The 18,486-nt window shown below is 47.3% G+C and overlaps 1 protein-coding gene across 1 annotated transcript in view; it reads left to right on the top strand.

Moving 5' to 3' along the window:
* The first annotated feature begins 340 nt into the window (after window positions 1–340).
* Window positions 341–18,486, top strand: part of LOC135214488 (fumarylacetoacetase-like) — an 85,507-nt gene continuing 67,361 nt past the window's right edge. Inside the window, exon 1 of the mRNA XM_064248851.1 lies at window positions 341–504. Within this exon, the coding sequence (XP_064104921.1) occupies window positions 421–504 (84 nt within the window). The 5' untranslated portion in view covers window positions 341–420. The remainder of the gene's footprint in view (window positions 505–18,486) is intronic.

Genomic DNA, 18,486 nt, shown 5'->3' on the forward strand with positions numbered 1-18,486 from the left:
AATCACTGGACAGCCAAAAAAGAAAAAAATTACTCGAGCTTTTACATAAAAAAGAGAAACAAATAAAGCTTTGACCGGCAAGTATTCTCCACCAATCAGAATCGTCCATTTGAGAGGTGCGTCAGGACACACCCCGCAAGGCAGATGAAACGTTGCATCTTCGTAATATATTGCAGAATTTTATATCAATTCTTCGCTTGTTTGGATCACATAAAATCACATAATTCATATACATATGTGTGCAATGCCATTATTTGCCAAGGATAATGATATAAAAATAGTAAACTATTTATATACAAAAATATAGTTAGTAACTCGTTCAGTCCAGTCAAAGTTACGGAATTTTCGCTCCAACAGACGAACCACAGCTACCGTCAGCTACACATCTGTCAGATTAGTTGCCACAAAATTCGTCTCAAAATGCAATCATTTATAAATGTTTCTCCAGACAGCCATTTCCCAATTCAGAATTTGCCATATGGAGTCTTTTCGACATGTGACAATGTAAGTATCAGTGTATTTTGTGGAATTAGCCTGTGCTACCGGTATGGTAGCACATATTGGTATGCCTTTGCAAAACTGATTAGCATACACATGTTAACCAGCAAACTTAAAGTGATTATAACGTAAGTACATTCGCAGTTTTATAGAAATGCAATGCTTCTTAATTTGAGGTAATGTTAATGATTAGGCTACAACTCAAAATGACTTAGGTTTTATAGCTAGTTTGTTAATACTAACGGGGCTGAGATTGACCTTGAGTTTGTGTGTGACAGTATTAACGAGGTTGAGGTTGACCTTGGCTGTGTGTGTATGTCCCTAAGGCATGGATACCGGCCAGGCCCAGCTAGTCAGAGGCTGGGGCCACTGAATTCCACAAGAACGTGTTCGAAAGATGTTTATGTAACAAGTAAAAGAGTAAAGCCACCTCCAATTAAATAGTATATTCCAATTTTACTGTGGCAATGTTCTTCAAGGATGCCTTGTAGGCGTAGCCTTTAAAAGCCTAATAAGGATTGGAAAGAAACACTTGGTCGGTCTTTGATAGGATATGGGAAGCTAGGATGATTCCCCGTGATTTCAGGAGCCCCAGAATTTGGCTGTTACAAGTACTTTACTTACTTACTTTACTTGTTTACTTGTTTGGTTAGTTTTATGTACAGGGTAGATAGCCTATAAGGCTAGGCTATGTAACTCTATTCCGCGGTGAGCTAGACTATGGCAGTTGACGTTTCTAGAATAAGTTGCTTCTTTTAGCCCATATTAGGTATTTTATAATTGTCTTATAGGGTTTCTTGTCAGTATCATAGCTCCTGTAGAATAGGAATCTTTAGTTCTTGTTTAAATTTGCTTTGTTCCTACACCATATTACAAACCCTCGTAGACATTCCAATTTGTTTTTGGCTGCCATCGTGGGTAGACGTGTTTTTCCATCGCTCTGCATGACTGTTTAATGCTATTTTCTTCTAATCTCAGTTGGATTTTTCTTTTTTGTTTCTTATTGTGGATTATTATTGTTGTTGCGATAATGTGTTTGTGATACACTGAAGGCTAACCCATGAATTGCAACTGCCTTATACGTTTTAAGTTGTTGTGATATTGTGTTACAATAATGAATCTTGCAATCTTTATAACCTTGTACCTGCCCCCCTTCCCCCAATGGGGGTACGGGATGCGGCATGTCTGTCTTTTTATTGTTCATTTTATCTCCACACCCTCGCCCATCCTTGCTGGGAGCGTAACTATAGTATTTTATTATTAGAGTAAGTACAAAGTACATTGATATTTTTCCTCGCGCTCTTGCCCATTGTTGCCGGGAGCATGAGCGTATTTATCGGCATACATGCCTTATTTCTTTTTTATAGGTTGTGGATGAAATGCAAATGACTAATCGTGATTTTGTCCGTGTCAATCCTCACGCCCTTGCTCATTGTCGCCAGGAGCATGAGTGTGATTTTTGTTTTTAGCATATTAATGCGATTACTTTCAGACTTGTATTTGGTATGCATGTAGTGAGTGAATTTTGATCAAAGGAAGACATTTTGGAGGATAGACTTCGGTCCTGATACCAGCACTGCTCTTCCCCCTTCTTGGTCTTCCCTGGGACTCGTGACTCGGTGACGGCGCGGCTTGGTAACCATCAGCGGTTCAAGCAGCGCAACCACTCCCTCGGTTGATGTTGCAACTACGTCCACGACATCCCAGGTCGATTGCTTCGCCTCCCCCCCCCCCCCCCCTTCCTTATGCAGGCGGTGGACATCAGCTGCCGATGGGCAGTTCTCGATGCCACACTGCCAGGTGTATGGTTGTAAGACCCGCTGTCAGCGCTGCTCCTGCCGTTCCTGGGTTCCTGCCACACTGCCAGGCGTATATTGCAAGACCCACGTCATCCAGCACAGGCTCCTGTTCCCGGACCAGCTCCCGCTCACGGACCTGTTCCTGGCATTGCTGCTGCTCCCGCCTCTGGGCTAGAGGATGTCTCTGACTACGATACCGCAGAAGCTATTGAGGATGAAATTGAGGACAGAGACGATGACACCTTTCTGGATCTTCTCTTCGTCTGTTTCCTTGCTGTCGTCATCATCTGCCTTCTCCTCTCCCTCCCCTTCGAAGGTGGGAGACTGAGAAGCGGATGATAGCCTTCATGAGCCTTAGAGGTGCCAGCATTCCTCTTTCGGGAGGAAAGCAGCTGGCTCTCTCGTCGGCTCTCCCACTCCCTTGGGAGTGGAAACCGAGACTTGGCTTCTAGGGGCATGAGACTCGGGAGCCTTCCACCGCCCCGAGAGGCTTCGTACGAGACTTCGAGGGGTCTGCATTCCTCTTTCGGGAGAAAAGCACCTGGCTCTCTCGTCGGCTCTCCCACTTTGTTGGGAGCAGGAACCGAGAGTCATCTCTAGGGGTATGAGACTCTGGAGCCCTCCCCCCCCAGAGGTCTCGTACGAGACTTCAAGGGGTCTGCTTTCCTCCTGCGGGAAGAAAGCAGCTGCTCTCTTGTCGGCTCTCCAACTTCTGTGGGAGCGGGAACAGAGATTCTGCCTCAAGGGGCACGAGACTCAGGAGCCTCTAGAGCTCGGATGATGTTCTGCACTCCAGCCCCAAGTTCCAAGGGCACGCCCTATGGAACCGGATCCGTTTCAAGATCTCGTTTGCGAGATTCCTCGAATGTGCTAACCTCTAAGGGAAGTAGCACATCCATTGCCGAGACGTGGCTTCAGTTTCACATCGCAGCAGTGGTGTGGGACAAGAGATGGGGTCGAGCCGCGGCTTGACTCCCCCCACCCCTCCCCCCCAGTGATGTCCAAACCTGGTTCTTCATTGTGAACCTATATTGTTGCATCTGCCCATGGGATAGAAGCAACAGTACACCTATTGGGGGAGGGGGTCCCCTTCAACTTCTATAACGACTTTGCAAGTTCTCGCCAGATAGTGAGCCGCGTCCCTATACGAAAATGTGCTGCATGCAACATTCCGACCCATCCACAGTGTGCTGAGGTAATACAAGATTTGAGAAAAGATACAAGAATTTTTTGTTCAACATGTCTATCATGGATAGACAATGTTATTAAATCAAGATTGAATGTACAAATAGTTGAGGATGAAGAAGAAGAGGAAGAGGAGAGAAGAAGAAAAAGAAGAAGAGGAAAACGGAAGAGAAGTAAACAAAAATGAAATGACAGAAAAAAATAAGGAAAACAAAGAACAAAAGATAAAAGTATGGATGCAGAGATACTCATTGATACTACATATGAGGCAATAAAGCAGCATACCTACGAAGAAATAAATTACGATATGACAACAGAAAAGCAAATCCCGAAGAGGCTCTACCCAGATCTATACAATGACGGGAAAGAGGAAAAAATAGACAAGAAAGACAAAATCTGCAACCTTTTGAAAAGAGGGAATTGCAGATTTGGAGAAAGATGTTACTACAAACATCCTAAGATATGTCAAAACTATGAAATATATGGTAAATGTGCATACTTAGATGGATATGGGGATGATTGCAGAGATCTGCATCCAAAAATATGTAAAACCTAAAAGAAGGAAAAGGATGTAAGTTCGACAAAAATGCAAATATATGCACCCTGTAGCCATGAATCATAATCAAATAAATAACCAACCAAGTAATAAAATCCAAAATAAGAAAGAAAACAAATAAAGAGAGAAATCAAGAATATCAGGTAAAAGAGAAAAGCAAACCACCAATGAGATATGCAGAGGTGTCAGCAAAGAATTTCAAAGCATCAGCTCCGAAATTCTACTCAAGAGATAATAACTGTATTTATTATGCAAGAGGATATTGCAGAAACGGAGAAAATTGCAGATTCAGACACAAAATGAATAATTATGATGAAGGAAGATCAAATATTATGGAAAAGTTGGATTTTTTAATGTCAGAATTTCTGGAAATGAAAAAAAGAACAACATACCAGAACAGGAAAGAGACATGGGAAAATCCTTATTACTATCAGTATTAAATGAAGGAGAAAACACGCAAACCATCATAGTGATGAATGCGCAGGGTTTAGTTACGAGTAACTCAAAAAGAAAAATAGAGTACTTAGAAGAACTAACAAAATGAAAAGAAAATAGATATAATGAATATAAGTGAAACCTGGTATTCCCAAGAGACTGGGAATGATGATCAAATAAAAGGGTTCCAAACTTATAGATCAGATAGAAAAAATAGGAATCAAGGGGGAACCGCAATATATGGGAAAGACAAAAAACAAGGAAAAATATATGAGAAATATAGTAACTCAGAATGTGAACTAATAGCGGTAGAATTTGAATCTGAAAAATTGATGAACATAGTAATATATAGACCTCCTAATACTAAAGAGTTTGACTTAATAATTGAAATTGGATGATATATGTAGAAATCACAAGGACTGGACTATTCCTATCTGGTGACTTCAACTTTCCTTTCGTAGAATGGAAAGAACGAATAGGAGATTGTGGTTGTACTTATACATATAAAAAAGAGAGTAATAGTAGTGCAGAAGATAAGAGGCAATTTGAAAAGCTATTAGATATGCTACTAGAATACAACATTCAACAAATAAATCACCTGCCAACAAGAAAAAAGGAAATACTTTAGACCTAGTATTTGTGAACGAGATGAATTATGTTAAAGAAATAATAGTTTATAATGCGAGTATTTCAGACCATAATGTCATAGAATTAACAGTTCATTCCAAAGCAAGTGAAAATAGAGATAAGCAAGAAATGAAAAAGTGGGAAGGATATGGAAAATACAACTTCTACAGTAAAAATATAAAATGGTCAGAAATTAATGAAGAATTAAACAAAGATTGGGATAACATTTTCGTAAGTGATGACATAAGGGTAAATACGGAGATATTATATATTGGAGATAATAGTGGAAAAATATATACCGAAGAAGAAAAGTAAACAATCATTCATGCATACCAAGAGACAGAAGAATCTTGTTCCAGAAAATCAGAAAGTGGAAAAAAGGTCTTGCAAAAGAAAAAAATGCATGGAAAGTTATAGAACTAAAAAGTAAGATAGAAAATGCAGAAAAAAAGATTATACAATCAAAAGAAAATGAAAAACGGGGACTTGGAAGAAAAACCCTATAAATATCAAGCAAAACCCCAAACTATTATACTCATATGCGAAGAAGATGAATAAAAGAAGAATAGAAATAGGCCCTCTGAGAATTGAAGGGGAGATTAACGAATGAAAAAAAGGAAATTTGCAACATACTGGCAGAACGATATAAGAGAGAATTCACCCCTAGAATAGATAATGAAGATAATGATATAGAAGTAAGTGATGAAAATAGTGAATATTTAGCTGACATAGATATTAATGAAGCTGATATTGTGCAGGCTATTAATGAAATTAAAAATGGAGCTGCTGCAGGGCCTGATGGAATTCCTGCTATTTTGTTAAAGAAAGTAGTTCATTCTATCGCAAAGCCACTTGCAATATTATTAAGACAAAGTGTAGATACAGGCAAGATATATGATGAGCACAAATTAGCGTATATTACCCTACTTTCAAAAGTGGATCAAGACTAGAGGCAAGTAATTATAGGCCTGTGAGTCTAACATCACATATAATGAAAGTGTATGAAAGGGTAATGAAGAAAAATATTATGAAACATTTAATAAAAAATAATTTGTTTAATAAAGGACAACATGGTTTCGTACCCGGAAAAAGTACACAAACCCAACTGTTAGTCCACCGTGAAAACATATTCAAAAATATGAAAAGCGGAAATGAAACAGATGTGGTTTATTTAGACTTTGCAAAAGCTTTTGATAAAGTAGACCATAATATATTAGCGAAGAAAATTAGAAAACACAATATCGTGGATAAAGTAGGAAGATGGTTAAAAGAATTTTTACACAACAGAAAACAGATAGTTATTGCAAACGACGAGAAATCGGATGAAGCCAAGGTAATATCCGGTGTGCCGCAAGGTACGGTGTTAGCTGCAATACTGTTTGTTATTATGATTGAAGACATAGACAATAATGTTAAGGATTCGGTAGTGAGTAGTTTCGCAGATGACACAAGAATAAGTAGAGAAATTACTTGTGATGAAGATAGGAACGCTCTACAAAGAGACCTTAACAAAGTATATGATGGGCAGAGGTAAATAGGATGGTATTTAACTCTGATAAATTTGAATCAATAAATTATGGAGACAGAGAAAGAAAGCTATATGCATATAAGGGACCTAATAATGAGACCATCACAAATAAGGAAGCAGTTAAAGACCTTGGTGTGATGATGAATAGAACATGTTATTCAATGATCAAATAGCAACTCTGTTGGCAAAATGTAAAGCAAAAATGGGAATGTTGTTACGGCACTTCAAACAAGAAAAGCTGAACACATGATTATGCTTTATAAAACATATGTTCGTAGTCCACTTGAATATTGCAATATGATATGGTACCCACACTATCAAAAGGATATTGCACAAATAGAGAGTGTACAAAGGTCCTTTACAGCTAGAATAGAAGAAGTTAAGGACCTGACTACTGGGAAAGACTACAATTCTTAAAATTATATAGTCTGGAAAGGAAATAAGGGAATGCTACATGATAATTCAGGCATGGAAACAGATAGAAGGAATAGCAGAAAATATCATGGAACTAAAAATATCAGAAAGAGCAAGCAGAGGTAGATTAATAGTGCCCAAAAATATACCAGGAAAAATAAGGAAAGCACACAGGACATTAATCCACTACGCACCAGCATCGATAATGCAGCGTCTATTCAATGCGTTGCCAGCTCATCTGAGGAATATATCAGGAGTGAGCGTAGATGTGTTTAAGAATAAGCTCGACAAATATCTAAACTGCATCCCAGACCATCCAAGATTGGAAGATGCAAAATATACCGGAAGATGTACTAGCAACTCTCTGGTAGACATTAGAGGTGCCTCACACTGAGGGACCTGGGGCAACCCGAACAAGATGTAAGGTCTGTAAGGTAAGGATCTTGCTCTCCTGAACTCGCGTACTTGTCGCCAACATAGGTTGGTGCAAGGGCTTGGCTCACTCCCTAGGCAGCAGCTCTGCGAAGGGGAGTGAAGGTTTACGATTCAACTCTCGTATTCCAATTGTTTCCATTGTCATCGTCATCCTGGTACGCTTGTTCCATGGAGTGCCTTCGTATCATTCCTGGAGAAGGTTTTGAAGAAATCAAGGAGGAAGAGAGCTTGGAAAGTGTCGTTGTCTTCCTCTTTGGGTTCGTCTTCATCGTCTTCGTCTTCGACTGCTTCCTCTTCCCCTTCTCCTCTGAAGGTAGCTCGACCTAAGAAGAAGAGGGTTGTCTCCCCCCCCAAGAGTCTCGTGCCAAAACTTCTAAGGGTCTGGGAAAGGGAACCGAGGCTCCGCCTTCAAGGCCAGAGCCTCTGGAGAACGAAATACTGTTCGCACTCCAACCCCAAGTTCTGATGGACCCGTGTCGGTGTCTCGTTCACAAGTAACTCGGAGTGTGCTTCCTTCCAAACGGGGCAGCACATCCACTGGTGGTGGCACGAAATGAGAGAAGGGATCGAGCCGCAGCTCGAACCCTCCTGCGAAGACCAAGACTGGTTCCTCGTCAGGAGCCATAACTGTTGCACCTCCCATGTCGTAAGGAGCAACAGAAGAGACGAACCAGAGGTCCCCTGTTCAGTTCTCTTCATCAGGGGCTTCAGCCCTGAAGAGCACTGGGACGTGTTGTGAGGGGGATGCACATTCTCAGCAGGTAGGGAACCGGGTCTCTGTGAGCAGCTGCTGCTCGGAAGAAGACTACAGTTTCCACTAGCGCTGCTGCCAGTCCTGCTATCAGCACTGACAGTGGAGCAGATTGGGAAGACTGATCCCTGGAAGGACTTGGGCCTTTACCAAGGTATTTGGACACCCCTGAAATGCAGAAACTGTTGTGCTGATCTGTCAGCACAACGATCTCGGAGAAGCAGCCACGACATCCTCTTCAGGAGATTGTTCCTCCCGCCTCGAATCCTTAAGGGATCCGTGAGTCGGTGCATGATCTACCTGGATGGGGAGCAACGCTGCTGACGGCAGGAGGTACTGCTACTGTGCTACTAGTGCCGCTGTGGATAGAGGTGCAACTACTCCCAGCGCTACTGCAAGTCGTCCTACCAGTCCTGCTAATACGCGGTCCCTTAGAAGCCCCTGTCGACAGCCAGGTAACCGGGATCCGGTTTACCTAGGTCCAGGTGGATCTTTGCATACCTAACAGGCAAGAGAATCTCTCTTGACAGGAAATAGCGACACTGCAGAGTACTGTATTGGCAGCCCTTCAGGCATTCTCCTACCTAGACTTGTGATTTGTCACTAGTGACTAGAGTCGCTGCTTCCTTTTCGGTAATTGTCCTGGAGGAAAACTCAGCACTCGGGAGACTGTACCTGTCCAGAGGTGGGACTTTACCACTTGGCACCAGCCTACTGCCTAGATACTTGCTCTCGTCGGTTCTTCTCACTTCTCCAGAAGTAGGGACTGAGTTTCTCTCCCCAGCGATCGGGGTTTTGGGACAGGTCTGTGTTCCCATGAGCTCTGCTCAAGAAACAGAGACAGTCTCAGAATCTTGTTCGTGAGAATCTCTGAATGTATGGCCTCCTAAGGGAAGACCCCCCTGATGCTGAAGCCTTGCCGAGGATGGTGGGCCTTAGGGTTCAGCAGCTGGGCCCTGATGCCTGGTGGGAACTGCTTTCTTGCTGGGACTTGGTGCCCAGCTGTTGATCCAACTAAATAAGTCAGCCCTTTTCCTTCTACTAAAAACATTTCATCTTTCTGCCTCTTCCCCCTATAAGGTATCGATTCTATGATTATGACTATTGGCTTGGTTTTGGACATGATTTAGACTAATTCTTGGGATTTGAAGGAGGGTGAGGATGGACGGCATGCCACCTCACATGTAGAACTCGAGTACCTGACGTGGTCGAGCGAGGGGAAAGTTTAATGTCAAACCCTATCCTCAGTGCCGGGTCTGATCTCGACGGACATCATGACGCCTTGGCGCTGGAGATAAGGTGTATATCTGGTAATTACCCCTAGGACGACCTTAATTAAAGGGATGACCCGTCCTCTAAGTGTGACTTCATGGTCGGTATGGGGAATATCTGGATGAAATACATTTTTACGTTATATGGCAACTCCCCTATTTCTGCTGATGACCCTATCCTTTTGTCAAAAGGACTTGTCCACGGAACCTAAACTTCAATTTGTTCATGAAACTTACCTGTCAGATATATATATAGCTGTATTTTCTGAAGTCCGACAGAATTTAAAAAACTTCCGACACACGCAGTGGTCGGCCAGGTGGTTAGTACCCATTCCCGCCGCTGGGAGGCGGGTATCAGGAACCATTCCCATTTTCTATTCATAATTTTTCTGTCGCCGGTGCTGAAAACACCTGTTTTCAGTACCTCCGTCTTAGGATTTTGGAAACTTCATTGCCGCTAAGTATCCTAATTGTCTTTTGATTTATTTACTTGGATTTGTGGCTAGGCATAAGCTATCTTAAATTGATTTGAATTTGATTCATTTTTGCATAAGATATCTGAATCTAGTTAGGCTAGTTTCAGAGGGTGTTGTCTGCAAAGATAGGGTGTGGCTACCGAAAGCTTCGGTAGATCCGCACTTGGTATGCACGAGGGGTTTGGGTCTTGCTTCTTTGTTGAGATTTGTCATGTAAGGAGTGTGAGACTTTGTCTATTCCGTAAGGAAGACGTATGATTCGTATGTACGCAATTAATCAGTAAACATGTCTAATTCCGTAAGGAAAAAGTATGATTCGTATGTACGCAATTAATCAGTAAACAAAAGTCAGGGTAGTGAACCTGCTAACCTTCCTGTAGACTTTATTTTGCCTAACCCTATAGTATGGCCTACGGTTATGAATATGTCTGCGAGAGGTGATCGCTCTCCTTCATTGTTGTGAAGAGTGCTACTTCTGTTATTGTTACTCCTAACCCTGTAATGTTGCCTTCGGGCCCTAAAACAGTGTCTGTAGAGGTTATTGCCCTTTTCTCTTATACTCTTTCGTTTCGTAACTTAGAATCGAAAGTGCTTGCTTTAGAGAGCAATAGTGAAGTGGCTAAGTGCAGTGACAGTGCCGCCTTGTGTAGTGGAGGGTGCGTCAGATCGGCCTTATAACGCCTCTAGGTCTAGACCTCTGTCGGACTCCCAGGACCCACAGGGAGAGGGCATGTCGAAAGCCGAAGGAGGGTTACGAGGAACCCCCACCGATCTGGCGTGCCTTCGCAGTTTTTCTGATGAAAATCCCCAGACTGCCAAAGGTTCGTGCACGTGCAACGAATCCTGAAGGATTGCTTCTCGTCCTCCGAGGCGTCCTCCCCGCGCAAGGGTTGGAGCTCTCGGAAGGACTCGCGCCCTCTAAGAAGCTTTAGAGAAGAGGACGCTTCACGTCCTCTCTCTCGTCAGGAGGGAACGTCAGATCCGCCCCATAACGCCCTCTAGGCCTGGACCTCTGTCGGACTCCCAGGACTAGGGAGAGGGCATGTCGAAAGCCGAAGGAGGGTTACGGGAACCCACATCGATCTGGCGTCCCTTCGGTAGGACCTGTTGACGTTTCCCAGGCTGCGGAAGATCGTGCACGTGCACGAATCTCGAAGGACTCGCGCCTTCTAAATAGAAGCTATAAATAGAAGAGGACGCTTCACGTCCCTCACTCTCTCGTTATGCGTTTCAGTGAGAAGTAAGAAGGCGAACGTCGCCTGATCACGTGTACGTCTTTCCACCGAGAAATATGAAAAAGAAGGCAGTTTCTCTCGCCTTGTTTTGACGCCGGTCAGGAGCGTGACGATTTTCTGCACGCTTCTGTTGACGCTCGGCTTGAACGGGACGCTCGGATGGACGCCAGGCGCGCGCCAGGGTGGGAACGCCGAAGCGCGTCGCGCCAGGACGCCGAGCGTCCCTCGCAAATGGACGCCGAGCGCGCGCCAGCGCACACCAGGTTTGTCTCCTGGCTGAACGTTTCTGTTGAACTCTTCAGACTTCAAGCTCTTGTTTAAGATTTGAGCCTCAAGAATGTGAAGTAAGCAGTGCTTCGGAGGAAGCTTAAAGTGAACAGACAACTTCGTCTTCGAAACCCAGCAAGACCTCGGGTTTCGTGAATTCAAGAGGTCTCTGTCAATATTATATTGCTTTTCGCAAAGGTGGATGGAGTTAAGGAAAGCTCAAGGGAAGATCTCGTTTTCTCTACCGCAGTCAAGACTTTGCGATAAGGCAGTTACGGGTTATGTAAAGGCTCGACGTCTCGGCGACGTTCAGTAGGATTCTTGCAAAGGCATTCATCAAAAGGACGCTTTTCAGGAAAGCGCAAGACAGGACTTCCTTTGCCACCTTTGCCATACTGCCAATAAATTTTAAGCTTTAGCAGGCATTAGTTGTGATACGGGAGAGGAAGCTGGTTGGAGAGTTTCTTCCTCTTCCCAGGATAATTTTGCAAGCTTTTTAGCCCATCTGAAAGGGTTTTTCAGATGATAGATTTTGTTAGTTTCTAGTCGGGACTACGCTGCCGAATTGAACATCGTCGTTCTACCTGCCGTAAGCCCTGTCTCTTAACAGGATTCTTGCCCCTTTCTCGTTTGAGACGGGAATCAGAAAAATAAATGCTCGACTTCCTGGATTACGTTTTGTCAATTCAGTGACTTTCCCCCATTGACAATATACTATCGTTTTGTCAAGTAAGTGGGTATCCCCTCATTGACAAAATATCTCTTTGTCCCGTAAATGGGTTAGTTCTCATTGACAAACATCTCTTTAACTTGATATTGCGTAAGCGAATAAGCTCTTATTGACAAGATTCGGAAGAGCTCTCATTCGTCATTCGCAGACTCGTACAAGAAATAGACTTGTAGACTACGTCAATGAACGCTTATGTCCAATAACATAAGAAGCTTGAGCTGTCTGCTTCGATTCTCTAAGTTTTGTTCATGAAACTTGCCTGTCAGATATATGTAGCTGTATTTCCGAATTCAGCTATATATATGTCTGCCAGGTAAGTATGAACAAACTTTATTGTGATATAATAAAATATGTTTCCTTGCGTTATTTTCTACTGGTTGGTTCAAGTCATACACGCTTGCTGTAGTTACCTCTTCGGATGGCAACCGAGAGGTCTATTGTCCATTATTTTAAGGACATTTAATCGTTACTCCCTGCAGCCTTCCAGGAGTTTCCGATTTATCTTTTACCGTTGTATGGTAGTGTTCTGACGACACAAACGCATCTATATATTTAGCGTTTTCTGTTTCGCTTAAATATACCAGCTTGAGAGTCTCTTTTTGCTCAAAAATAACGGACCTATTTCTTCGTAGAATAGGGTAGATGGCAACCCAGACATAAAGTTAAGAGACGACGTTCGTAAGCTGCTGGCTGCTGCTGTGTGACTGTCCAAGTTCCAACGAGCCAGTACCAGCTCGTGCGCTGTCATGCGCGGTAGGTTACGTCTCTCTCTCCTGCGGGATTGACTGACTAACCGTATCTCTGTGCTGGCGGTTACGTCTCTCCTGCGGGATTGACTGACTAACTGTATCTCTGTCCTACAATCACGGACTTTAGCCTAAGATTGAGGGGATTTCTTACGTGAATGAATAAACGTTGCATTCGTTTTGCCTTACTATGTTCAACAGAGTTATCTCAATCCTTTCGGTGCTCGTTACCGCACGGTATAGAACTACGAGTCTACCGCAACATTGCACTTTTATATGCTCTCCTGCTTAGGCAAAGCGCAGCCTTATAGGGAAGTAAGCATACTCGGGGAGGGAATGGATGAGCTTGCTGGGGACCATTTCCTTCCTGAAGAAGTTTGTTTCCCCGAATAGACTGCAATTCAGACCACAATTTTTTCCTACCGGGAAACTGAAATATTATTCTAGATCTAGGAATTATTCTGAACATCTCTCAGTGCGTCATGATAGAAAGAAGGTGCCGGACATCTGGATAGTGTTTCAGATGTCCTGGATCTTAATCTGAAAGAAGTAAATGCAATTCGGTCGTCCCTCCAGTCCTCGAAACGAGTTTTGTTCCGATACGTAATACAAACCCTCGGTCCTTTAACAATAGGAATTAGCTAGCGGCAGCTGGAACGGTCGTAAGCTTCGAACAAGGGGAGAACGGTAGTTAACTGCTTGTCCGATCGTCGCGCGCCGCGCGACTGGGAGGTAAACAAACCACTTTTGCTTTCGGCCGTGTGTGGGAAGGACGTGTTCGTCATCGCTCTGCCCGCTTTGTCGTTTGCTTTGAGTTTGAGTATTTGCCCTCTCTTTCTGTATAAATCAGTGACTGTAAGTACTTGTACATTTCTTTATTGATCTTGCAATGAGTGAGGAAGAAATGGAGATATCACCGCGCCCTCCAGTCGCCCGTAGAGTGTGTCCCGGGCTGGAGGGGCGTAGATGTGGAGGTTTTAGATCATTTGTTGATGTGGACCCTCACGAGGTTTGTACTCGTTGTCGGGGGCGAGAGTGCTCCCGCAACGAGCCCTGTGTCATATGTATGAATTGGTCCGAGGCGCAGTGGGTGCTGTACGAGGGCAGGAAGAGACTTAGGCCGCCCAAGAAGTCATCGGAAAGTCCAGTGACTCCTTTGGTAACGGACACTTCGTCCTCTTTCCTGCCCCCCACCCCGGCCAGCCCCCACGTTTCGCGCCTTCCCCTGCGGGGGGTAGCGGAGTCCTTCTCTCTCGATCCGTCGAGTGTGGAGGAGGGCGCCCGCTACCCGGACGTACAGCTGTACTCGGGGTCTTCCGTCCGCTCTGGGGGGGGTGCTTCTCCCCCCAGGCGTGAGGAAACCCCTCTAACTAACCCGACTCTTGCTTCCGCAGGTGTGCCATCAGCGAAGGACGACCTGGGACAGGTGTGGGAGTCGCTGGGACTGCAGGGAGTGCCCAGCATCCAAGGTTTATTCAGCGGTTTTTGGTCGGGGTCGGCAGTGGTCCACTCATGGTGCGGTGACCACTACTACATCCACAGTAACGACACCAGCATATGAGATGCCACCGCATCTGGTGTATACGCCACATATAATGTCGGTGACACCCACGGCTGCTATACAAAAACCCATTACTGCCGTGCCACAGAGGACGGTGCCACCACCACCTGGATTCTTTGTATTGCCGACCCCGACTTCCGCTGCCCAAAAAGTACCCCCCTGGACCTGCCGCCAGTGCCGAGGATGACGGTAACTGCCGACAGGACGCCTGGCTCTCCTGTGGTACCTGCCGTGCCTGCCGTACCTGTTGCTGTCCCAGCCGCTCATTCCTTTTCAGATCAGGGGCCTGCACATTCTCTTTCAGATGTTCCTGCCGTTCCTGCTGTTCCCGGACCTGTTCCTGTTGTTCCTGCTGTTGGTGGTGCTGTCACAGTCTCAGGTCTTTCCGGACAGGTGCAGTCGGGCCCTGTTGCTTCGGCAACTGCCCCGGCTCCCTCCTGGATGGAAGACCTGACGTCTGTTCTGCGGAGCCTGGCGAAGAAGAAGAGGAAGAGGAAGAAGGTGTCGTCGTCGTCTTCGTCGTCTTCTTCGTCGTCTGCTGCCTCTCCTTCCCCTTCGACTTCTAAGGCTAAACAGCCGAAGAAGAAGAAGGTTGCCTCCTCCCCCCCTAAGAAGACTCCTTCGGGATCTTCTAAGGGCCCGGCTCGCTCAGGCGAGCTGGGGAGCTCTTCTGCTGGTCCTCCTGTTCCTTCGGGAACGGGGCCCGTCGCTTCTTCTGCAAAGAAGAAGTCGACGGGGACCAGAGGTGCACCAGCCTCGGCTGGTGCGTCCTCACCTGGTGCTAGCGGTTCTGCCGCTAAACCAGGTTCCGTCTCGGCCGCTTCTCGTTCGCGAGAAGCACCGAGTGGACGCTCTTCTCCAAGAGGACCGTCCAGCCAAAGTTTTGACGCCCGAGCTCGCTCGACGTCAAGACAGCGGCGCGGAGCAGAAGACTGGTCGAGTCGTGCACACGACTCTCGCCAGGCCAGTGGACGCTCTCGCAGCGATCAACTGGCTGCTCGGGCTGACGTGACGGTGCGCTGACCGGCCACGGGTTGAGGCGAGGAAGGAGTCGCCACGGCCGCCGGGACCAGCCACGGCTGGTACCGCCGGTTTGCCGCGCCGAGAGGACGCTGGCCGGTCTCGACGCGACAGAGAGCCTAGCAGGTCACCCGTCCGCCGCTCCCGAGGGACCGGGGCGGAGACGGTGACCAGCGGCAGCTCTGCCTGAACCGCTAGAGATCGGTCTCGACGTTCTCAGCCGAGCCAATCGCCCCAGGCGAGCGGCAAGGCTAGGCCTGCTGCCCGACCGTCACCGCGGGTTGACGATCAGTCAGCAGCCTCCACGCACGCTGGTCCGGCCAGCGACGCGGGGGGGAGCGTCAGGTCTGCCTCTCCCGTACCTTCAACCTCCTCGGGCTATACGGGAGGAGCGAGGTACCGAGGAGCGATCACGAGAGGTGCGCCGCTCGTGACCCAGCTATGACGCCGTACGGCTCAGGCACGGTCTTAGGACCGACCAGAACGTACGCGCAAGTAGTTGGAGGCGACCGTCAGGGGTCTGTCGCTGTTCCTCCTTCTGAAGGAGGGGTATCGAGGGATATGCTCTTGCTGGAGGACTGGACGGTCCTACTCCACAAGACGCTGTAACTCCTGAGATACAGAGGAACTTCGCAGAGGTCATTAAGCTGATGCGTCTGCATAATGACCTTGCGGAAGGATCGCCGCTACCACCGGCAGAGCCCACGTCCCGGCTCGAATCATTTTGGGGTCCCAAGAGGGAGCCCAAAATGATGGTGGGGTTGCCACGATCGGAGCTTGCGGACTCGGTCCTGGATCAGGTGGAGAATCTCGTCTCCGGACGGGAGGACTCGCTAAAATCCGGACGGTCCTCTAAGCTGCTTCCTCCTCCTCTACAGCGACAGAGGCGATTTTACGTGCCTTCGGAAGACCCGATACTGCCGAAACAGGTTAACCCGGAGTTAGCGAGGCTGACTCCAGGTGTGTCCCTGCAGCAGCTCCTGTCGGAGAACCTATGGTTCTCGCAGCAGGAGGCACTTGCCCTGGAATCTACCGCTATGGCAGCATTCCAGGCAGTTTCCTGGTTGGATTGTGGTCCCTCACAATATCCAAAGTAGCGGCCGGCTCTGGGAGTTCTGCTCTCGAAGACGACGCTTCTTTCAGGAGACTGTGCCAGTCTGGAGGAAGAGCAATCTCTTACCTCGCCCATCAGACTGCTAACCTGTGGGCCAACTTGGTTCTTCGACGTAGGGACGCAGTCCTTACCCGAGTGACCAAGGGGGCCGGGCGTGAGGCGGCACTCGGGCTACGAAATGGACCTCTTAGGAGTTCCCCAGCTCTCTTTCCTGGAGAGATGGTGGACGCTGCGGTGGGAACGGCGGCGCACTGACGAGAGTGACCGCTTAGTCCACCAGGCAGTCTCGAAGGTTTCTGGGCAATCTCGAGTAACTGCGGCCAAACCAAAGAGCTTGGCTAGCGCTTCCACGGCGGCGAAGACGGTTGCACCGTCCAAACCCCGTGTGAAGACTCCTGTTGTTTCAACTTCTGCTAGAGGAGGCCGCAACCAGCCCTCCTCCCAGCCCTCCTTTCCCCGAGGCGGTTGCTGGAAAGAAGTCGAAACGAGGAGGGAAACGCTAGGGACGGCGTTCCCCCTCACCTGCTGCCGAAGTGGGGGGGTGCCTAGCGAGCCATTGGGCGACTTGGCAGGCGCTACGGCGGCCGAGAACTGGATAGTAGACGTCCTTCGGGAGGGATATCTGCTACCCTTCGAGTCTCGGCCCCCCTCATCTCCAAACCGGTCCATCTACAGACCTATGTCCGGGGATCAGCAAAGGACAACGCTCTTCGACAGGAGATCAAGACCATGCTGGCGAAACGAGCTGTAGAAATCGTGGAGGACCAGTCACCGGGCTTTTACAGCCGCCTCTTCCTAGTGGAGAAGGCATCTGGGGGCTGGCGTCCGGTGATAGACCTCTCTCCCCTGAACCGCTTCGTTCGCACGACGCGGTTCACGATGGAGTCGGCACGCTCAGTGCTCGACTCGATCAGGGGGAACGATTTCATGCTTTCAGTGGACTTGAAGGACGCGTATTTTCAAATACCCATCCATCAGTCCTCCAGAAAGTACCTCCGCTTCATCTTCGACGGGACGGTGTACCAATTCAGGGCACTTTGTTTCGGTCTCTCAACCGCCCCACAGGTGTTCACGCGAGTGTTCACTCTGGTGTCGGCTTGGGCCCATTCGAACGGGATACGTCTTCTGAGTATCTCGACGATTGGCTAGTCCTGGCGAGCTCCCGCTCGCAGTTGCTACAGGACAGAGATCGACTCCTCAAGTTTTGTCGCGATCTGGGGATCGTGATAAACTACGAGAAGTCCGATCTCGAACCCAAGCAGAAGATGAAGTACCTGGGTATGCTGATAGACACGGTAGCAGGGCAAGTCTTTCCTTTCCCGCAGACTTGCGTATCAGCAATTCAGGGAGGCAGCCGGCCGGTTCCTGTCTCGGCAGGAACAGGCAGCACAGCAATGGCAAGTCGTGATCGGCCATCTGTCGTCACTCGAGAAGTTAGTCCCTCACGGGCGTCTTCACCTGCGGTCTCTCCAGTGGAGACTAAGGGAGAGTTGGTCTCAGGCCAAGGATCCTCCTTACTTTCCCCGTGGCTATCACGGACAAGGTGAGGCAGGACCTAGCCTGGTGGCTCGACGACAAGAACCTCTTAAGGAGTGCCCATACGCACTCCCCCCCCGCGGAGATGCTTCTGTTCTCAGACGCATCGACGAGGGATGGGGCGCACACCTGGAGGAGTTGCTGACTGCAGGTGTGTGGGACCATCACGAAAAGCACCTTCACATCAATGTCCTGGAACTCAAGGCGGCGTTCAACGCTCTCCAAGAGTTTCAGGACCGCTTGGTGGGACACTCAGTGGTGTTGATGTGCGACAACACCACAGTAGTGGCATATGTCAACAA

The sequence above is a fragment of the Macrobrachium nipponense genome, chromosome 45 (genome assembly GCF_015104395.2).
Source record: "Macrobrachium nipponense isolate FS-2020 chromosome 45, ASM1510439v2, whole genome shotgun sequence".
Classification (NCBI taxonomy): domain Eukaryota; kingdom Metazoa; phylum Arthropoda; class Malacostraca; order Decapoda; family Palaemonidae; genus Macrobrachium; species Macrobrachium nipponense.